At 35.4% G+C, this 24,616-nt stretch overlaps 1 protein-coding gene across 1 annotated transcript in view; it reads right to left on the bottom strand.

Moving 5' to 3' along the window:
* LOC114334762 (pleckstrin homology domain-containing family G member 5) overlaps positions 1-24,616 on the bottom strand; it is a 1,826,648-nt gene that overhangs the window by 657,613 nt on the left and 1,144,419 nt on the right. Inside the window, exon 9 of the mRNA XM_050649705.1 lies at positions 10,894-10,961. Coding sequence (XP_050505662.1) covers positions 10,894-10,961 — 68 coding nt within the window. The remainder of the gene's footprint in view (positions 1-10,893; positions 10,962-24,616) is intronic.

Genomic DNA, 24,616 nt, shown 5'->3' with positions numbered 1-24,616 from the left:
CCTTTGAGATGTGGGCATACAGACGACTACTAAAAATAGGCTGGGTCGAGAGAGTTAGAAATGAGGAAGTCCTTAGACGGCTGAAAAGAACAACATAATTGGTCAATATAATAAAGAGACACAAGCTGGAATACTTGTAACTTGACACCGGTAACATTATGAGACACCCTGAAAAATATGATCTTTTGCATCTGATCATTCAATGAAAGATTCAAGGCCAGCGTGGCCTTGGTAGAAAAGAGAATCTTGGCTAAAAAATCTACGGCAATGGTATGGAAAATCGACTACATCATTATTCAGAGCTGCTGTCAATAAAGTCTCGATAGCGAATTTGGTAGCCAACATGATATCCAACGATCGATAACGGTCACGAAACTTTTTATTTTATTTTTTTTATTTATGTATAATATTATAAGCAGAGACTTGGAATTTTCGCGCATGCGAGCGCCAAAAAATTGATTTCTTTGATATGTGGTGCTGGAGAAGAATGCTGCGCATACCTTGGACAGCTCATAGGACAAACGTTTCCATTCTAAACCAACTCAATATTAAAAAAAGGCCGTCCACAATATGTCTGCAACGAATTCTGCAATTCTTTGGTCTCGTGGTTCGCAGAGGTGACGACAGTTTGGAGAGATTAATTGTTTCTGGAAACGTTCCTAATAGGATTACAGTAGTTAACTTCTACATAATTTTTATCTTTACAAATTTCTATTCATTTAACTAATTAACAATGGCCCTCAGGTCCTCAGTCGTTTCCTCATTGCTGAGTGTCGTGATTCCCTATAATTCGATCAACTATCTCTTTCCATCGGCTTCTGTCCTGAGCTTTCCTCATGGATTCAGAGAAAGCTTTTCCACTGGCTTTCTGTACTTGATCCGTCCATCGAGTAGGTGAGCGACCTCTACTTCTGCGCCCTTCAACGTTTCTCGAAATTATAAGTCTCTTAAGATTATCATCACTTCTTCTTGCAATATGGCCGAAAAATTTTAAGACGGTGGAGAGGCAAATAGAGGAAAGTCGAGTCTAAATATTAAGCTCTTGGAGGATTGAGTGATTTGTTCTGTGTTCCGTCCATGAAATCTGAAGCATTCTTCTCCAGCACCACATTTCAAAGGCGTCAATCCTTTTTCTGTCGTCCGATTTCATTGTCCATGTTTTGGATCCGTAATTAAATATGGAAAAAATTAAGGCACGTACTAACCTTATTTTGGTGTTCTTCGACAAGGAGCGATCTTTCCATATTTTCGATAATCGACTCATAGCGTTTTTGGCCATGCCTATTCTCCTACGTATTTCTGTTTCACAAGATCCTGTATTACTGATGTAGGATCCTAGATAATTGAACTCGTTAACCACTTCTAACTGGTCCAAGGCTCCTGCTGCCTGAAGTGAATTTAAATAATCTACTATCATAATTTTTGTTTTCTGTTTATTGATCTTGAGACCACATCTATTGCTTTCGGCTTCCACTAGCTGCAGCGGGCTGGACATTTCTTCTTCTGATGCAGTTATTAATGTTGTATCATTGCATATCTGAGATTTGAGATCTTCTTTCCTACGATAGAAATACCGCCAATCCATTTGTCGAGTGCTTTTCTCATTATAATATATTCCCCAAAGAAATTAAAAAGACTTGAAAATAGAACACATCCTTGTCGGACTGCTCTACCTATTTTAAAAGGATCTGACTTATGGTTCTCAATCCTTATTCTGGTTTCACTGTTCTCATATAGGCTTTTCACCAGAGTTGACAGATGATCAGGAACCCCCATCTCATGTAGAACTTTCCACAAAACTGTCCAGTTTACACAGTCAAATGCCTTCTGATAATCCAGGAAGCAGATGATCATCGGAATTTTGAATTCTCGTGCTTTCTCAATGAGTTTTCGCATATTAATAATTTGCTCCCTTGTGCCTTTACCCTTTACGAGGCCTGTCTGTTCTTGTGGTATTTGTCTATCCAGGTATGTCTGTATGCGACACTTGATGATTCTCAACAGAATTCTACTTGGGTGTGAAATTAGCGAAATGGTTCGGTAGTTACTACACTTTGTGGTTACGCCTTTCTTATAAATGGGAGTAAATAGTGCGGTACACCAATCACTGGGCCATTTGCCGATTCTCCATACATGATTGCACAGTCTCCACATTAATTGGAGACCATCTTCTGTAAAAGTTCTGCCGTGATGTCATCGCAACCAGGTGATTTATTTATTGTAAGGTGTTTTACGGCTTCATCGACTTCAGACCTTAGAATATCTAGTTCTAGGTTTGTTGTTGAGACTTGCAGTGCTGTTATATGATTAATGTTAGAGGTTTCAGTTTTATAGAGTTCTGTGCAGTATTTCTTCCAATTCTCCAGAACCGCATCCATATCGCTCACCATATTACCTGTCTCATCCTCTATAGCGTAATTTCTGGGTTTGAATTCCCGAGCCAGTAACTTTACTTTCTGAAAGAGATCTCTTGTTTTATTTCAATGTAAGAGGATTTCTATTTCCTGGCAAATGTTATACACATATTTGTCTTTATCTTTCCGGCAATTTCTTTGGATTTCTCTTGATAAGCTTCAATAGTCGTTTAAATCACAACTGCCAACTTCAAGTTGCCTTCTTTGTTCTATAATTTTCCATCTTTTTTTTTTTTTTTTTCCTGGAAGCCGTCTGTTGTGAACCGGTTGTACTGCAGCCACTTGGCTTATTGTACATCTTCCATTCGTTTATGAAACCCATTCCAGAATTCTGGAACCCTGTACCAGCTTGTACAGGTCTAGTGGGTGGGTGCCATATAAATTTGGAGTCATTTCGATGTCTCCGAAAAGTGTTTGCCGCCTCCGATCCAATGCCTCACAGTCATGCAAAATATGGTTGACTGTTTCAGGTTCTCTATTACAGAGTCTGCAGCTCAAGTCTCCATGAAACAGCCCCATTGTATGCAGGTGACCCTTAACTGGCGCATGTCCAGTGAGGAAACCTGTTATGACTCTGAGCTGATTCCTGCTTGTTTTCAGCAGTAACTCAGCTCTACTAGCACATGTCCGTCCGATATACATCTTGCCATGTGTGTGACCGGGTACACTCTCCCAGTGTGAGTTGTGTTGGCTTCGAATCCAGGCTTTTTTTTGTTCACGGACGGTGCTTTTTGGCACTCCCACGGCCGGCTCTGGACCCAGGTATTTTGTAGCTGATGCTCTCTTGGCAAGTGCATCAGCTCTTTCATTGCCGTATATGCCCCGATGACCTGGAACCCATACCAGTATAACACTGTTATGTTGTGCCAGTCTATCAAGTTCTTGTCGACATTCCCACACCAGCCTAGAGTTCACCTTAGGGCTTATAAGAGCCCCAATGGCTGCTTGGCTATCTGTGCATATGTTAACCCGCTGCAGTTCGAATGCCCTCAGGTTGTTTTCTCTTGCACACTGCAAGATTGCAAAAATCTCTGCCTGAAATACGGAGGTACATTCTCTCAGTGGAATAGAAATGTTGAAATTTCCACCACTACAGAATATTCCTGCGCCCGAACCGTCTGCAGTTTTAGACCCGTCCGTATACCAGGTGCAACCCCGCAGTCTGGGTCGAGAGTTTCCTCTGTCCCATTCGTCTCGTGGGCAAATGTCCACTTGAAAAGGTACTTCAGGCATATATCTTGATGTCATATGGTCAGAAATCATCATCCATTCGGCATCATTAGTTTCATTCGTTATTTTACTATGTCCTGATTTAACTGGTACGTTGCTCAGGTTTTCTCGCAGTCTATAATAGCCCATTCTCGCCTCACCTCTTATTGTTATATGTAAAGGAGGGAGATCCAGTAGTGCCTCCATAGCTGCCGTAGGTGTGCCCCTCATAGCCCCCGTGATCCCGAGACAAGCAAGTCTTTGCACCTTGCTTAATTTGATGATGGCACTTTTTTGCTGCACTTTTGGCCACCATACCACTGATGCATATGTAATTGTGGGTTTTACCACCGTGTTATAAGTCCAATATACCATGTCTGGTCTCAAACCCCACATTTTTCCATGAGTACGTCTGGCTACCATTAACGTAGATACCGCCCTCTTCGTTATTCTTTCTATCTGCTGATTCCAAGTAAGTCTTGAGTCTAATATTATCCCGAGATACTTTACTTCACTCACCAGATTTAAATGTACACCATTTAGACTTAGAGGACCCAATTCCTCTGAATTCCTTCTTTTAGTAAATTTCATGATTTTGGACTTTAGAGGACTGATGTTAAGCCCTACATTTGAAGTCCATTCTGTAACTACGGTCAGAGCCTGTTGCATTCGATCTCTGACTGTACCATTAAATTTTCCGTGGGCTAAGATGACTAGGTCATCCGCATAGCCCAGGACGTGATGCCTATCGTTGTCGAGTCTAGCGATCAGGCCATCCATGACCAGATTCCACAATAGAGGAGATAAAACTCCCCCCTGTGGGCAGCCTCTGGCTACCTGAGCTGACACTGTATCCCCTAGCAACGTAGCATATATCACACGGCTTCTCAGCATGCAGTCTATCCATCTACAGCTTGTTTCGTCTATTCCTTTTAGACGGATCGCCCTTGTGATCGCTTCGTAGGAGGTGTTGTCAAATGCTCCCTCAATATCGAGAAATGCACCCAACATCACCTCTTGGTTTTCTAGAACGTACTCCACTCTCTGTACAAGATGGTGCAATGCCGTTTCTGTGGAGACTCCCGCTCGATATGCATATTGTCCCTGATGTATCGGACTTTCAACCAATACACCGTCCCTGATATGCCTATCGAGCAGTTTTTCTAAGGTCTTTAGTACGAATGACATCAGACTTAATGGCCGCAGAGATTTGGCCCTTTCCTGTCCGATTTTGCCAGGTTTGGGTATAAAAGCCACCCTTATCAGCCTCCATGCTTTTGGTATGTACCCCAGCCCTAAACTAGCCTGCAGTATCTTACACAATTTTTTTTAAAAGAAGGTCGTTTCCCTTCTGTAGAAGTATTGGATAAATCCCGTCCGGACCCGGTGATTTATATGGCTCGAATGAGTTTATTGCCCATTTGATTTTGTCCTGGTTTATAACTTCTTTTGCCACATGCCAGTTTTCCCTAGAACCATAATTCATGATATCCAGTCCGGTTTGCCATGAGTCTAGTGGTATCAGTTTTGTCTCAGACTCAGGAAAGTGCACCCTGAAAAGCTCTTTCAGGGTGTCTTCACCATTCTGAGTGTATTCACCTGGCTCTTTTTGGAGCGAGGGAATACTTATCTGAGGGTCCTTTGAGAGAACTTTATGGAGCCTTGCCATTTCTGAAGTCCCTTCTATCTCTTCACAATGCCTTCTCCACGATTCTCTTTTTGCCCTTCTCAGTTCCTTATTGTAGTCAGTCAGAGCTTTGCGATAATCGCCCCACTCGCCTGACCTTTTGGCGAAATTAAATTTTCGTCTAACCTGTGTCCTTTGATTTGCAAGATTATGATTCCACCAGGGAACTTTCCTGTTGGAATTCCTCACTATCTCCGGACAGTTGTCTTCGAACGCTGACGTGACAATCTCTTGAAATTGTTCGGCAGCCATGTCTAGGTCCAATGTATGCCTTATCTTCCCGTTAATCCTGCCTAAGCTATATTCTATGTCTGCTTGATATGCTTCCCACGCTTGATATGCTTGATATTTTCCATCTTTGGTCAGTGATCCATGGTTTACGACTGTTGTTTTTTATGGGTTGGCGACTTTGCTTAGATGTATATAAGTATATATTTGCTTAGATGATGTAATATATCTCTTTTAAAACCATCCCAGGAAGTCTCGATATCATCTATGAGGGTAGTACTTTTCTCAGTTTACACTGGGTTTATTCTTTCTTTGAAAGTTAAAAGTTCAGTCTCTGTAAACCTGGGACTTCTAGGAGTGGGCTTGTGTTTGTTTCTAAAACGTATTCGAAATACAGCTACAAGGAGTTGGTGGTCGCTTCCACAATCTGCACCTGGATAAGTTTTTGCGTTAGTAACTGAAGACTTCCACCTTGAATAGATCATTATGAAATCTATCTGATTTATTGTTCTGTCGCCCGGGGATTTCCAAGTGTAGAGCCTTCGTGGGTGGTGTTGGAAGTAGGTATTCATTGCAGACAATTTTCTTTGGCCACACAACTCCATTAATCTATCGTGTCGTTCATTTCTTTCCCCAAGACAAAAAGGACCCAAGGTGAATCTCATATGATGATCAAGCTGAGTTCTACCAATCTTAGCATTGAAGTCGCCTATTATCATTACAATGTCTTTGTTTAATATTTTGTCTCCAAAGTTGTGTAAAAATGTTCCACAGTTATGTCGTCTGCTGTTGATGTAGGGGCATATACTTGTATAATGCGTAAGACACAAGTTGAGCCTAGAATCCTAAGGTGAATGATTCTATCATTAATTGTATCGTATCCACAAACAGTGTTTTAGAGTTTTGAGGAAAGTCCAAACAGTGAAACAGTGGGTTTCACTTATACCAATAAACCGAAACGCCATGATCTTTCATTTCTTTCTCGACTATATGTAGTTTTCCAGGATGCTGTACTAAACCTTGTATGTTCCAAGTTCCTATTTTGTGGGTCTTTCGGAAAACATCTTGTTATAATTGGATGTTCCAGTAGCATATTTCGCACTTGCTACCTGGTCCTCTATCGCATTGTGCCCGGTAGCACATTTCATATCTCCCGCCCCAGACGTGGGATAACGCCGATTGTCAATTGGATCGCCTGACTGCACACATCTATTCCGTCTATCATTCATATACACAGAGAATTCTCTTAGGAAGGAATAGTGCAGTGGTTTCCTCTTGCCTTCTGCACCGCAGGATCAACAGCCGGTTAAATCATTACATATTTGATTGCCGCCTGTAAATATGTGATGTCAAACCTGAGAGAAGGTTATTTTCCTTCAGCCTTGAATCACTAATGACATAGCTGCTGCCCTATGCCATATCCTCAGTTGATCCGCGGGTGCTTATTTGGTAAGACCTTGTTCACACCTGTCCTATATATCTATAGGAACGTTCCGTTGAGGACTCCCCGCCCATTTGTCTTCCGTGAAGTACAGAAGAGACCCTACTCAATTCAGAACTCCCACTTCACGTAAGCTAAAACAGACACTCTATTACTAATTCTGAAAATTATAAGTTATAAATAATTCTAATGAACAATTTTAATAAATTTGTAATAAACAATTCTAATAAATAAAATATAATTTTATTTTTTTTTATTTTAAATTTTAATGTTTTTTTGTGAAAATATAATTTTTATAAAAGTGCTTCCACTTCTCATTCTCAGATAAGAAATGCCATGTTCCATGGTCATGGAACTAAAAGAAGAAGATAGATATGAAAATCATATGGCGACAAATTAGGACTGTATGGTACATATCCACTCTATATCTACTCCCATATCCGCCATCTCTTCCATTGTAAATTTTCTTTCATTACTTTGGTAACTGGAGACCGGATTAATAATTATTGTCATGTAGAAGAATGACACCATGTGAGAGCTTATCTGGACATTTTTGTCCTATTGCTTGATTGCAACATAATAATGACACCTAAATTCGTTGCTAGTAACTATTGATGAAAGAAAGTTATTACCATTTTGCCTGTATTCCGTGAGATATTGCAAAGACTATTTCACTCATCTTAAAATTTTCACATAATCTGACCAATCACAAACCAAAGACAGCTTGTGTCATCGCGAAAACACCAACTGTCTTTCAATTCTGATTGGTCTATCAGCTTCGTGTTTTCAACGACGTAACCATGGATACCGATCGCAAAGCAAAGTTTGACGTTTGCCAAAAAAATTATTGTAGCTGTATATGTCAAAATGAGTCGTTTCGGTGGTACTTCAAACGAAGTTATAAACCAAAACATTGAAGAAAATATACCGAGTAACACAAGAAAATTTAAATCTTATATATGGAGACAATTTATGATGTTCTGTGTGGATCGCAACTACAAATTAGATGCAGAAAATAACGACGAAAGACTAGCATTCATTCTAAAAGACTGGGCCTTCAACATACGAAAAATTTATGGTAGTAATAAATATTTCATGATTATGACTAATTGTGAATTATTCAAAAAATGGGTAGGTTTGGGTTACCTAGATCAAATGTATTATTATTAAATTCCTTCCTCTCATTCTACTGAATTTTTGACCTATCACTTTGTTCGTGAAATAGTCTAATAAAATACCACTCGTGATTTAATTTATCTTATAAGTCTGTCTTTTATTTCTAAACTCAACTGAGTTGCTTAAAGAAAACACCACTCGTCCTACGGACTCGTGGTGTTTTCAAGCAACTCAGTTTCGTTTAGAAGTAAATCGACAGACTTATCACAAAAATTGAATCACTAGTGGTATTACTATTGATAATATCACAGGCAAGTTTTTTTCGTCATATGACAACAGTCGAGGAACCCATTATACAGAAACTTTGCTGTAACCCAGTTTGTATGGACGTACCTTATACTCACACCAATATTTTCTGAAATTACTCTGATTGAAATTTGACGATTTTCTCTAATCAAATCTACCACATATGCTACATTTCTGTCTGTTGACGCATTACAAAGTGCACCTGGTCGCGGCTTATCATTAATGTCATGTTTGCCACTCTTTAAAATTAATTGTATGTAGCTTTGGGGTGAAAGTTTGAAAGGTGAATTGATTAGATAGTGTGTTTAGATAGTGTGTTTAGATAGTGTGTTTAGGCAAGATTAAATTTAATAAACTGTAATGTTAGTTGTATAAGTCTAGTAGAATATTGATTGTGTATGAATATAACCAATACAATTATTTGAGAATATTGGGGAAATTGATGTAATATGAGATTTTCTCATATTAAAAATCTCATATTAAAAATTTCCCCAATATTCACTAATAACATATAACTACACTAATGACACATAATCACTAATTCAATCTTACATTGTGTTTTCATTACCATAAGACAATAATTTCGATCAATTTAATTTTATAGTCAATTTTGTAGTAATTGTTGTAATAATTAAAAAGTAAATTTAAATTCTAATATGAAAATTAAAATCAATTTTAACACATACTAAAACTTAAATTTCCTTAATTACATTGGATCCTGACCTTGGTTAATATATTAAAAATTGCCCTTTCCTGGATGTCAATGTCACTGACATTTGAAGTATTTCTACTTCCTTTTAAATAATTGACAGACTAAACGTAGCTCAATGAAAACCTAATAACAAGAAAATATTTTAACGTAAAGCAGTAGAGCATCATGTTGCTGGAAGTAATCCATTGGCATCCACTTTAAGCCAAAATATTTTATGCTTTTTACTATGTAGTTGGAACATATAACTTAACCAGTGTTTGGCATTGTGGCTATTTTGCAAGGATAGGGAGTAAGTAATCTTACCGACACTTTTCAATTTTTAACAGTCAAAATTTCACCCTTTTCAATTTTATTAAGTGGGATTACTTACTTTTAGGTTCACTGATGATGGACTGATAAGTCCGAAAACGTTTTGAACGTAATCGTATAGGATTTTTAAAAATTTTTAATTTTTATTACAAAAAATACCAACTACACCAGGGAGTGTTTAACTTCAGGTTAAATTTTATTCAAAGGATAAAAATTATCACTGCCTGAAACAACACAATTTTTGTAACTTTATATAAATCAAAATATAAACTAGAAAAAACATATTGGAGACTAGACATAAGTAGCTTAATTTAGTGTGTTATACTTTATGCGTACAGTTCACAAAATGTAGCTAAAACTGTGAAAACGGGTGACGATCATGATGCGCATTCGTCAAACGACGGACCTCGCATTAGCACTGACGGTCCAGACCGTGTATGTGCGTTCTCAATTTATTGTTAGCGCAGGCAATGGGAATTTCACACTTTCAGCTATATTTGGTGACCTGTACTTAGAAGCTATTCACCATACATTGAAAACAATAAAGACATTGACAAAGTAGATAAAACACCCTGTATCTTGGGTATTATAATAGCAAGACCCATTAAATTTGGGATGTTTGATCGGCTGGATTTTCTGTATCGGTATATCGATGTGACTTTTACTTTAATTAATTGTGACATATTATTTCAGCACATTTATACTATTTGGTAATTACCGAAACATCCACCATAACATATAAATCGTCGGTCTAATAAGCAAATTGCCCAAGTCCATTTTTTGCGAAAATTGTTTTTTTTTGTGTCATCTAGTAGTAGACCGTAAAAGCTACCGCCTGAGAATTCCCACAAGCGCCATTATTATTTTATTTCGCTCCAATTTCGCTAAACGAATTTTGCTGAAGTCCAAACGTTATTTCCCATTCATACGAATATTGCCTATGTCAGTGTTTCTGAAGTTGTTTTAATTGAAAACGTTAGAAAATTTAAGTAAATAAATATATTTTGATTATTATTATTAATATTGATATAGTATAATAAGTAGAAAGTTTGTGTAAATATTTTGTTTAATTAATTTTGGTCAATTATATATTGCATGGAGTTAGGCAATTTTCCCTGTTTTTATTTTTGTTCCGAAGTTTTTGTTTTTCCTGTAAAATTTTCAATTTGTGACTTAGGTAATTTGCTTATTAGACCGACGAAATGAGGCTATCCAGCAACAGTCGCCTAGCCTAAAAACGAAGTTTTGAGATAAATGCAATCTTTTCATTCGTATTTCCAGGAAACAGGCGTAAAGCAACAATAAATTATGTAGCGCCATCTAGCCAAATATAGAGACAGGTTGTAAGGGCCCGTAATCCGAAGATCTAATGTTACTGCTTTTATTGATATATTAATCTAAAAATGCTTAATTTGTGGCTTAGGCCACTGTTGCTCTGAGGGCCTCAAGTATAAAACTAATGACTACTCACCCCAGATTGCTTTCGTGAATGATTGCTGTAAAATGACCCGGAGAGTTTTTTATTGCTTGAGTCTTTTGCTGAAATAAAATAAAAATATCAGTATTATAAGATAAAATAGGGTTTCTAAAATATAATATAAGTAGCTGATCCGGCGAACTTTTTTAAAATATCTTAGAATTAAATATTGTTCAATAAGTGAAAATCTACATAAATTCAACAAAATAATCAAAAATATTATGTGTATGTTACTAGGGCATTAATATAATTTTCAAATTTTCAACCACACATTGCTGTCTATGGTCCAAAATATCCAGACCAAATTTTCATAGTTTGAAAAAAAATAGAATTATTTTGCGTAATTTGAATAAATCATATTTTAAAATCTTCCCAGAATTTTTCAGACTATTTCTTTTTAAAAAAATATTAGTTAATTAAAAACGTCAAAAACTAGTTAATTAAAAATCTAATTTTCATTACACCAACAGTTATGGCTCAATCCCATATAAAAATATTACTAAATTAAACATGGCAGAAGAAAACAGTTTCAGAAACTGGTATTGCTTGTATGTTTGTATACGCAAAAGAAGTACCTTTACGAATAATTGAGCCCATCCGAATCAAACTCTGTTAAATCCCAAATTTTTCGTTTTCCCTTTTTCTACACATTTTTAAAGTTCAAGTATATATTAATCTACAGGCATAAGGTTTTGGCTCAAAACTTTCTAAATCCGCTCTAAAATACCAGTGGAATGTTGACGTTAGAATCAAACCCTGCTCTGTCCATTACTTTTAGGAACAATAAAGCAAAGGCGTAACCAGGATCGTACTAAGGGAAGGTTACAACTACTGGAGAGTTTCTGGGGGGTATATAATACCGCCAATTTAAGCTCAAAGTACATTCCAATAGGGGGGAGGGGCTATAACCCCCAAACCCATCCCTGGTTATGCCACTGCGAATAAAGTACTTCTTTTTCTTGTATATTTTGTATGGTTTTCTATCAAAATGGTTCAGTACCTACTTTTAGTGCATTAATTGCGCCTAAAAGCAGTTGAAAATGAGGAATTTGGATAATAATAATAATGTCGGCTTAGAATTAAAATCTGCTAAATCCAAACTAAAAGTAAAAATTTCTGAAAATGTAAAGGGCATACAGAAAAATAACCCTATACCAAATTAGTGTGACATTTTATGACTTTTATTGATGCCCCATTGATTGAAAAATGCCAGATGCTTTTTGGAAAATTGATATTTTTAATGTTTTTTTAGTCTCCCGAAAAATTTCGAAACATGGATCTAGCAGGTTTTGATTCTATAAGCTTCAATTAAGACAATCGAAAATATCTACCTACTAGAATAACACAAGAAAAGTAAAAGTACCAGAAGAACCAACTGACCCAACTGAAGCTGACAATGGGATACGACAAAGGGATTCCATGAGTCCTCTATCGTGCAATCCGACCATGGATGAAATAATAAAAAAAATCAGAACAACTAAAAGAAGATTCCAAAAGGTGAAAAACAACTTAAAATAATCTGCTATGCAGACGATGCGTTATGGTAGGGGAGCCATGCGGGGATGTTTGCAGTTACTCGAGCGCGTCAGATTATCATATAGGGAGAAACCTGGTACCCTGCAGATGTATCTCTACCATATATTGGCTCTTAACACAGGGAAGTTCGTTAAGGGGGGCCCGAAAAAAAAAATCCATCCTTAAAAATACTCGAAATTGTCAGATTAAGATAAGATAAATTAATACATGCAGAAGAGTATATATTTGAAAAATCTGATGATTTGAGCGGGGTCAGGAAATGGGCGAGTCAAAAAGTTTCACAAAAAAAGCGAATATTTCGCGAAATGAACGTCAGATCGAAAAACTAAAAAATACGTCTTCAACATTTTTCACAAATCTATCGAATGGTACTAAACATGACCCCCCACGGAGAGGGGTGGGGGTAAATGTAAAATTTTAAATAAAAACCCCGCGATATTTCGCAAAATGAACATCAGATCGAAAAACTGCAAAATACACTTTCAAAATGTTTTTGAAAAATCTATCGAATGGTACCAAACTCGGCCCCCACGAAGGTGGGGTGGGGGGTTATTTTAAAATCTTAAATGGGACGCCCAAATTTTTATTGCAGATTTGGATTCCTTACATAAAAATAAGTAACTTTTATTCAAAACATTTTTTCGAATTATGGATAGATGGCGCTATAATCGGAAAAACGATTGTTGGAAAGGGAAAATTAAATTATAAAATGGAAAGTCCCCACTAAAATGGAAAATTTTACTTAACTTTGTTTTGGGACCTAATAATCACAAACCAATAGGTCCCCATAACGCTCGATCGACTGCAAATTTAGCATACTTTGCTCCCCTGCCATTACTAACCTCTCAAACTAAAGTTGATTTACAAAGTATGCAGAAAATTTAACATGTTAATTTCCCCAAAAAAGACAAAATGCATGGTTATAACAACAGTAAATCTACTAAAATGTTTATTAGGCCTGGAAGATCAGATAATATAGCAAGTGGTGGAGTTTAAATATTTAGGCATTACACTATCTAGCTACGGAACGGAATTTACAAAACAGTCATCAGACCTATAATGATATTCGCGGCAGTAAACACGATCTGACACAAAGAGGACAAAAATAATGCTAGAAATAGCAGAGATTTCAAACCCTTGAAAAATCGATGGTAAGACACTATGGAACAGAGCTAGAAGTACAGATGTACGACGGAGATGCAAGATGGAAAACATTAATAACTGGGTAAGAAAGGGAAGAGTAGAATGGAATGACCATCAAGGTATTTCACTTCTGTGCTGACGGTTATGTGTATATATTGTGAAGTGTGAGTTGATGACAGATTTCCCGGCGGGTGGTAAATGTTACTTGTACTGACTTTCTTTCATTGATTTTAATTCTCCTTTGACTGTACTATTCTGCGAGTAGGTTTAGGTGGGTATGGAGATGAGTAGAGGTATCTACTGGATTTTCACTAGTTGACAATACAGCTACGTCATCTGCAAAGGATTATGCAATATTGTGGGATACCCGATTCGATGGTACAAATGGTGGATTCAGCACTACCATGTCTAACGGAGAAGCTTATATTGGATAGATATGATCTGACGATGAAAAAGTAGTTACTCGATATAATATTTTTTAGTTTAAAGAGCAGTCCAGGGTGCCATACTCTATCGAAAGCCTAGGAGATGTCGAGAAATACGGCGTTGCAATATTTCTTTTCGTCGAGGTTCTTTGCAATTTCATTAACTATCCTATAAACTTTTGTTATCGAGTGGTTCTCACGAAAGTCAAATTGGTGAGTTGGGATATGTTCTTATTTGATTCTGCTTAATCACAACCTTTCAAACAATTTACCCGGGATGGGTAGTAGACTGATGGGTCGGTAGGAAGAGGGTTGTTGAGATGGCTTGTTAAGTTTTAGTATCATTATGATTTCTGCATGTTTCCAGATAATAGGAAAATAGGATAGGACTAAGATGCGATTAAGTAGTGTTGTAAGTAGGACGATAGCTTTACGGGGAAGGTATTTTAATACTTCTGTTATTAGTTCATACCCAGGTGCTTTACGTGGGTTTAGTTGCTGTAAATCGTTTTTAACCTCGTTTGGAGAGAGTGCTTTTATTGGAGGGTACATTTGTCCCTCGACTAAAAATGCATGGTGAATCGGTAATATGATTTATCTCGTCTTCTGTAGTTCTAGGATCAGCTTTAAACACGACTGATAAGCGAACGACTAAAGTTTCAGCTTTCTCTTGATCAGATCGTGCCCATGCGTTGTCTGGTCGTCGGAGAGGAGAAACAGGTATTTGGGATCTCTTTAGATTTTTTGTTGCTTTCCATAGTGTGTACTTATTTGGAGTTAGGTTTTGAATATACTGCCCAAACGTGCTGTTTTGATGTTCTCTTAGCGTAGTATTAAGTTTCCTACATAGCCTACTATAGTGATGTTGGTCGATAATGTTTCGTGACTTTTGCCATACTCTTCTTGCTCGTCGATTTTCTGAAATTGACGAAGATAACGAATATGTAATGGTATGTTTATAATGCGTCTTGCTTTTCTTGTACTTCAGGCGTGCTTTGCCGGGCTTCCATTTGCACAAAGTGTCGTAAAGTGTTTTAGATTCACATTATTATGGTAGGGGAGTCCAAGCGGGAATTTTTGCAGTCACTCGAGCGCGTCAGATTATTACATGGGGAGAAATCTTGTACCCTGTAAATGTACCTGTACCATATATTTTCTCTTAATGCAGGGGAGTTCGTTCAGGGAAAATCATTTCAGGGGAAATCGTCAGATTAAGATAAGGTACGTTAAGTACATGCAAAAAAATGTATATTTCAAAAATCTGACGATTTGAGGGCGGGGCGTAAGGAAATGGGTGAGTCCCAAAGTTGCACAAGAAAAAAACGAATATTTCGCGAAATAAATGACAGATAGAGAAACTAAAAAATACGTACTTAATAGTTTTCAAAATTATATCGAATGATACCAAACACGACTTCCCACCGGGGGGGAGGGGTAAATTTAATATTTTAAATACGAATCCCTAAATATTTCACGAAATGAACATCAGATTGACAAACTGAAAAATACCCGTATTCAATATTTTTGAAAAATCTATCTAGTGGCACCAAACACGACCCCCACGGAGCTGGGGTGGGGGGTTACTTTAAAATCTCAAATAGAAGTCCCCATTTTTATTGCAGATTTGGATTCCTTACGTAAAAATAGGTAACGTTTATTCGAGACATTTTTTCGAATTATGGATAGATGGCGCTAAAATCTAAAGAAATGATTGTTCGAAATGTAAAATTAAATTAAAAATGAAAGTTCACACTAAAATGGAAAACTTTACTTAACTTTTTTTGGTTTTAGGACCTACTCTTCACAACCCAATAGGTCCCCAAAGCGCTCGAGTGACTGCACATTTAGCATACTTTGCTCCCCTACCATTTTCTTTCCTGTAGGTACATGTTATATTGACAAACGAAACATAAATAAAAACTAAATACAAAACAGCTTGTGCTTTTTTAATAAATTACTTGTTTGTGACAACCAACAATTGTTTCTGTTTAAGACCAAATAAACCTGATATTCTATCTCTACTTTGTTTCAAAACCGTAAACAAAAGAAAACCGATAAATTATTTACCTTAATCAATAAAATACCGAACGGCATTTTTCACAATGGAAAATATGTAATTACCTTTGCAAGAACAATAGTATAAAGTTTTCTACGTGCAAGATAAACGAATCGACAAACAAAATAAAAGAAATTCTCGAACAAAGAGTATCGACGACAATAACAGATGCAATTCTCTTTTTCTTTGTTTCCTTGATTATATTTAATGAAACTCTGAAAATTGGTTTCGAAAAATGCCAATAACTATATGTACACGATGGCCCACTAGTGCTCGCAAATTATAAAATGAAATATATTTTTAGTTCTAGAATAGGGGAGTCAATAGAGAACGAAAACTTGCATTGTTTCGGAAAAAATCAAACAAGCTTATATTTGTCTAAAACTTGTTTTATTAGTTTATATAAATATATGTTAAAGTAAAAAGTTCTACTCACCGATTTATCCGCTAATTATTTATTGATTGTTTAAAACACTAGAATGTCTGGCTTAGCATACCTACCTAGAAAGCCGGAAGGGATCATTTTGGCCCCACGTTCTTTAATCAATTAAAACTCAGTTTAAAGAAATTAATCAACTCTAGACGGTAGAATCTAATTTTATTTTTTACTTTTATTGTTTAACATATTCGCTGCCCGTCAAAAACTTTCGGAACACCATATAATTTGCAGTTTTTGATATTTGCCACACATTGCCTTGTTACAACAGTTGCAATGATTTGAAGTATGATTTCCTTTACAAAATATTTTCAACTGATATTTTTTTCGTTTTTGGATAGTAACAGTGATAGTTGTTGGTAGACCTGGTGTTGCTAGACATAGTTCCAGATTTCGGGAGACAAGGTATGGGGCCCATAATTCTTCACACAGCCGAAGAATAAACTTACGGAAACTGAGTCGACTTCCAGTTATTTCTTTATAAATAATCCATGCATTTATTGCTTCCAAATCAAGAGTATGATAAAACACGTACATAGGCGATCGTCTTGAAGTTGCTTTTGTAGTATAAAGACACGTCATTTGGTCCTCTACACCAACAATTGCATCTTTGTGTTCACTTGTGTTCGCCCACAATTGTATCTTTATTACGTAGATGATCAGTACCAGTATAAGAGTAACCATTTACAATAAACATACATAAATATAATTTTACCCATTCGACAGGAATTTGAAAGAAAGGATCGTCGAATTTACCAGAAAACGATAATAACTTACACGGGGTCAATTTGGCCCCTTTAGACTTCTATGGCAGATTTGTTAAAAAAACCATTAAATAAATTTAGTAAACAATATTTTTTTGTTTTAAATAAGGCTTTGTGTCAAAGTATTACAAGTCATAAAATATGACAATATTATTGCCTCAAATAAAAAAACTACAATAACTTTAAATCGCAACAGGGGCCAAATTGGCCCCTTCGGCTTTCTAGTGTTAAACAGTAACAATTTGTTTTATTTTTTTAGCTCTTATACAGTAGGTATACGTAACTAGGAACCATATGGGAAACTTTTATCTGTTTACGAAAAAAAGTCATTCTTCATAAATGCCCTACATGGTCTAAAATCTAAAACTCAACCATCAGATATCAAATTTCATCAATTTTATACGAAGTATGTCAAAAATATGAATTTCTTTCTAAAGTAAAGTAGCTTTATATTTTTCAGAACATGGAAAATTGTGATTAGAAAAGATTCTATCCCAAAAAATATATAAGAAAGCCGGTGTATCGGAAGAACAACAGGGTTTTCGCCCAAACAAATCTACAATAGACGCTATTTTCATAATGCGACAATTAGTTGAGAAATCAATAGAATTCGACAAGTCCATGTTCACATGCTTTGTAGATCTGAAACAAGCATTCGACAGAGTACGATTAAAGGACGTGCTCACTATCCTTGAAAAGAAAAACATAGGTCAGAGGTATAGAAACATAATCAAAGAGCTCAACAGATAAAAAAAAACACGAATTAAAACCACACACGGGCTCACGCAAGAAATCAAAATCAATACAGGCATTAGACAAGGGGACAGCCTCAGTCCATGCCTATTTAATTTAATAATGGATGAAGTTATAGGTAGTGTTAACATAATGAATCAGGGATACAAAATGGGTAACCGAACCATGAGAATACTTTACTACGCAGATGACTTACAACGCCTACTAAAAAAAATTCAAAATAACCGCCGAAAAGTATAACCTGACATTATCCAAAGAGAAAACCCAATCGATGGTAATATCCAGGAACCCAATTAGATGTAAATTAGTAGTGGACGACCATATTATCGAACAGGTAATGGATTGTAGATACTTAGGTGTGGAAATATCTAGCGACAGGCATCTGTGGCAAGAATCAAAACAGCAGGCAACGAAAGCAGCGAGATTATCTGGTTTCCTGAGGGATATAATCTGGCGGAATAAATATGTGAGCACCGAAAGCAAAGTCCGCATTTATAAGACATGTGTTAGACCCGTACTGACATACGAAGCTGAGACAAGAGCCGAGACAACAAAGACCAAACAAATAATGAGAACAACAGAGATGAAAACCCTAAGATCCATAAGAGGTATCACACTCAGAGATAGAATACGAAACAAAGACATTGAGACAGCTAGGCGTTCAGGACGTAGTGAGATGGACAAGAGCGCGACCACACATGTGGAGAGACCACGTAGATCGGATGGACCCTGAACGTATGGCGTATCGGGCGAAAACACAGAAGCCCAACACCAAGCGACCCATAAGAAGACCCAAAAAACGATGGTACGAAGACTGTAACTGAAGAAACAGGACATAGTCCTATTACAAGAAGAAGAAGAAGAAGAAGAAGAAGAAGAAGAAGAAGAAGAAGAAGAAAGTTGTTATGAAATGTTATTTGGAATTAAAAACTATGTTTTACGGATATCCAACATCATTTTATTACGATTATGATACCTATTTTATTATCAATTTTACAAAAAAAAAATTTATTCTTTATAAAATGCTCTACCTGGTCTTTAAATCTAAGATACAACCATCAGATATCAATTTTTTTAATTTTACACGAGGTATGTCAAAAAATATGAATTTAGCTTAAGAGTTAAGTACCTTTATAGTTCACAATATTTCAATTAGAAGGATGCAATTGAATACTAAAACATAGTTTTTAATTCCAAACAATTTTTTTATAACGATTTTCGAGATTGTGAAATATAAACGTAATTTACTCTTGAGCGAAATTCATATTTTTTGTCATACCTCGTATAAAATTATAAACATTTGATATCTAATGATTGCATCTTAAGTTCTATACAATGCAGAATATTTTATAAAGAATAAATTTTTTTCGTAAAATTAATGGGCAATAAAGAAGTTTTCAATAGGTTCTAAGTTACGCAGTGTACTGCATGAGTCCAAAATTTTTTTTTAACATTTAATATTGTTTAAGATTAATACAGCTGTGGCAGCTCATTGAAGAACCTTCAATGAAGTCGAAGTGAAACTGACAGATGCCATGGGAGACTTAGCTCTATACTATGATAAAAACCATCTGAAACCCAATCCCACAAAAACTCAGGTATGTGCTTTCCACCTGAGAAACAAGCATGCCGCTGGAGGTGGAATGGCGTGGTCAGATGCTGGAACACAACAAGAAGCCAAAATACCTTGGCGTATTATAATACCTCGGCCTTTTTTAAATACGAATCCCGCGATATTTCGCGAAATGAACATCAGATCGAATAACTGAAAAATACACTTATTCAATATTTTTGAAAAATCTATCTAGTGCCTCCAAACACGACCCCCATGGAGCTGGGGTGGGGGGTTACTTTAAAATCTCAAATGGGAGCCCCCATTTTTTATTGCAGATTTGGATTCCTTACGTAAAAATAGGTAACGTTGGCGCTATACTATAAAAAAACGATTGTTCGAAATGTAAAATTAAATTAAAAATGGGAAGTCCCCAGTAAAATGGAAAACTTTACTGAACTTTTGTTGGTTTTAGGACCTACTCTTCACAACCCAATAGGTCCCCAAAGCCCTATAGAGCTCGAGTGACTGCACATTTAGCATACTTTGCTCCCCTACCATTTTCGAGGTTTCCTGTAGGTACATGTTATATTGACAAACGAAACATAAATAAAAACTAAATACAAAACAGCTTGTGCTTTGTTAATAAATTATTTGTTTGTGACAACCAACAATTTTTTTCAGTTTACGACCAAATAAACCTGATACTGTATGTCTACTTTGTTTCAAAACCGTAAACAAAAGAGAACCGATAAATTATTTACCTTAATCAATCAAATACCGAACGGCATTTTTCACAATTGAAAATATGTAATTACCTCTGCAGGAACAATAGTATAAAGTTTTCTACGTGCAAGATAAACGAATCGACAAACAAAATAAAAGAAATTCTCGAACAAAGGATATCTACGACAATAAACAGATGCAATTCTCTTTTTCTTTGTTTCGTTGATTATATTTAATGAAACTCTGAAAATTGGTTTCGAAAAATGCCAATAACTATGAGTACACAATGGCCCACTAGTGCTCACAAATTATAAAATGAAATATATTTTTAGTTCTAGAATACGGAATCAATAGAGAACGAAAACTTGCATTGTTTCGGAAAAAATCAAACAAGCTTATATATGTCTAGAACTTTTTTTATTAGTTTATATAAATATATGTTAAAGTAAAAAGTTCTACTCACCGATTTAGCCGCTAATTAAATCGGTTAGTTCGAAATGGCCGCAACTCCAGAAATGTTAATTTTACAGGAAACGGAAAAAAAAAGTTTTATTTTGGTATTAATGAAGATATATTTCTCTTTTCGGAATAAAGTCTCAAAATGTGATGCATGACGGAGTGTCATTAACAAATCCAACATAAAAATGACATAGGTACACTGTAAAAAATAATTTAGTTTTTGGAGTTGTGGCCTTTTCCAAGCAAACACTGATGATTTTATGATTAATAGAAAACTCCAATATTAAGGAAAAAATTTATTAGGTGGCAAAAAACATGTTGAAGGTTAAGAAATAGTCTTTTAGTAATCTTCCTCTGGTGGTTCATCACTATTAGTGGTAGTCCATAAAATCAGCTCATTAAAAAACATTTTATCTTCTGGCACATATTGTACAAGTTTCTTGATATTGTCAATTTTTTTCGAATTAATAGAGATTTTTTCTGTGTAAGCAGACTGTTGGCAAACTAGGACAAACTGCAGCTGGTTTTCCCTTAGACCATAAACACTGATAGACACGCCGTAATACCATTCTCTCGTCTCGAAGAGTGAAGCCAACATAAAACGATTCGCACAGTTGTGGGTGACGTCAGTTTACGGCAGAAAACGTTAGAGATTAGAAGTGTTTATAGGCGTTGTGAACTATTTAAAGTGTTACAGTTAAGTTTTTAAAGCGAACAATTTAAAATTTTCCCAATGCATTAATTTTTTAATTATGGTGTTATCTTGCAGTGCATTTAATTGTACACAGCGACAAATAAAAGGGACAGATATATCATTTCATGGGTAAGTAAATTCACAAATTAAACTTAGAAAACATACCAGAAATTTAGCACCTATTATTTTACTTTTCCCTTCCAAAGTGTTTAAAATAGATACATATGAGAGAGAGAGTCTTATATATAATTTTTATTTTATAATTAGATTGAAAACTAAAGCATTAAGTAAATCAATTTGTTTTAGATTTCCTAAAGATTCATCATTGCAAAAAAATGGATTATAGCGATGCGCCGTGAAAATTTTAAACCAACAAACAGTTCTAAAATTTGCTCCAAACATTTCACAGCGGATTCGTATATTACTAGCGGTTGGAGTTAAAAAAAAAAACAACTCAAAAAAGATGCTGTACCCAGCATTTTAGATTTTCCAAACCATTTAGTTAAGCAAGTTACAACTAGAATATTACCAGTAAAAAGAGAAACTGTCTTAGATAAACCAACAGGATCTAAAAGGAAAATTATAAATATAGCAACGAGTGAATCTACTACCATCAAGACTCCAGTAGAAATTTCAGACGAAACTACCTTAAACCCTCCCCTGAAAAAGCGAAGACATTATCTTGGTGACTTTTGAACAAGGATCATCTAACAGATACCAAGGATATAAAGTAGTAGTAAACAAATTAATTCAAAAGAAAAACAAACAAATCAAAATGTTGCAACAACGAAATAGAAGGCTTATTAAAAAAGTGAATACCTTAAAATCTTTATTAGAACATCTTAAAGAGAAGCAGATGATCGATGAAGATTCGTCCCTGAAACTTTCGGTAAGGAAAATTATGAATACTTCTTACTAGTGATTTAATTAGCTTTGGCATGTATAACAATTTATTGTTTTATATTGTTTGTAGTTAGTCGATCAAGTTTTGATTATTGCTGTTTATTTTATTAGGATACGATGCATGCTTCTGCAAAAACTATCTTTAAGCAGCTACTTAAATCTAAGAGCACTAAAACCTATCCACCGGAGTTAAAAAGCTTTGCTCTCACTCTTAATTTCTATTCACCAAAAGCTTACTTGTATGTCAGAAAAACTTTTCCTAACATGTTGCCTCATCCACGATCTCTTCAAAAACGGTATCAAGTAGTAGCTTGTGAGCTTGGGTTTCAAAAAGAAGCAGTAAATGTATTAAACAAAAAGTAGTTGAACTTAAAAATAACGGAAAATCATGTATCTGTGCTTTGATGGTTGATGAAATGTCTATACACCAGAAAATAGAATGGGATGGTGAAAAGTTTTTAGGGTAGGTGTAGCTTAATATTTATTAGCAATTATAAAAAGTATCATAACATTATATTTTTTATATAAATAATTGAAAACATTAATTTTAGGTATGTTGACATAGGAAGTAAACCTCAAAGCGATTCTTCCGAAATTCAAGCAAAAGAAGCAATTGTTTTCTTAATTAATAGTTTAAATGATTCATGGAAGCTGCCGATAGGCTACTTTTTAATCGCTGGGCTATCAGGTGTTCAAAAAAGTAATCTAATAAAAATGTGCTTAAAAATAATGCAGGAAGCTGATGTCACAATTACCAGTTTAACGTTTGATGGTGCAGCATCAAATATTAGCATGGTTAAACAACTTGGAGTTGATTTATCGATTAATTCCAATACAGCATATTTTCTACATTCAGCAACAAATCAACCAATATATGTAATATTTGACCCTCCCCATGTGTTAAAACTTATTCGCAATACTTTAGGTTATTACAAATTTTTTTTTGACGGGAATAATAAAGCGATTAAATGGGAATATTTGCAAAAATTAGTAGACTTTCAGCAAAAGGAAGGCCTTCATCTTGCAACTAGGATAACCCGAAGGCATTTAAATTGGTATAAGGAAAAAATGAAGGTGAAATTAGCTGCCCAAACATTCAGCCAAAAAGTTGCTAAGGCAATACATTATTTGAGAAATAAAAGCTCAAAGGAATTTGTACATAACGAAGCTACTCAAAATTTCATTGAACATATCAATGATAATTTTGGTATTTTAAATAGCCGAAATTTATTGGAAAAGCACCTAAAATCCAGTTTACAGCAGCATAATAAACGAGCGATATTTCAAAAATTGAAGAATCCATAAAATATCTTAGTTCACTTAAATGTTCCAAAAATAGTGAACCCCATATCTAAGCCAAAGAAAAACGGGTTTTATTGGTATAATCATTAGTTTAAAGTCACTAATGGGAATTTGGAAAAATTACGTGGAGGATATGGATGGAGGTCTGAAGTATCTCTCGGCCTATAAACTTTCACAAGATCACTTAGAAGTTTTCTTTAGTTCTATTAGGAGTCATGGAGGTTACAACAACAACCCAATTTAAAAAAACAATTTAAAGCTGCATATAAAAGGCTCTTAATGCACACAAGTGTTACAGTATCTACCCAGGCTAATTGTATACAACAGGCACCTTCCATTATTTTAGCAATGAGCACAACAAATACTGTTAAAATGAAAACTGTTGATCATCAACTCATTGACAACTTTATGACTGATGAAAATAATAGGGATACAATAACTATAACCAGGATTTTACTATAAATAATTTAAGTTTTTCAAAAATAATTGTCTTCTTATATTCGTGATGTTGTTGACTATATCGCTGGGTTTGTAGTTAAGAAAGTTAAAAAAACATTAGATTGTGACATATGTTTGTGTGCAATTGAATGTAATAATTTACAATCTCCATTCATAAAACACAAAAATTATAGCGTATCAAAAAATTTTTTAATTCAACCTTCTACGGACGTCATTCATATTTGCAAAATGGCTGAAAGCGAAATTAGAATTATGTACAATTCAAAAAAATTAAACGATTCTAAATTAATGACAAAATTGATCTTAAATGTCATTAGTAACGTGCATGGTTCTGTGTTTAACGCATACAAAGAACATATGTTTGATCATGATTTTGAAACAAACCATTTGTTTAATCTAATAAAAATAATTTGTTTTCATTATTGCAACATCAGATTGTACCACGAAGGTGAAAAACTAAATAATGTAATAAAAGTTAGAAGTAAGTTAACAAAAGCTATTTTGTTTTG

This window comes from Diabrotica virgifera, chromosome 4 (assembly GCF_917563875.1).
Source record: "Diabrotica virgifera virgifera chromosome 4, PGI_DIABVI_V3a".
Classification (NCBI taxonomy): domain Eukaryota; kingdom Metazoa; phylum Arthropoda; class Insecta; order Coleoptera; family Chrysomelidae; genus Diabrotica; species Diabrotica virgifera.
The sequence above is the reverse complement of the archived record's forward strand: the minus strand, read 5'-3'. Positions and strand labels throughout refer to the sequence as shown.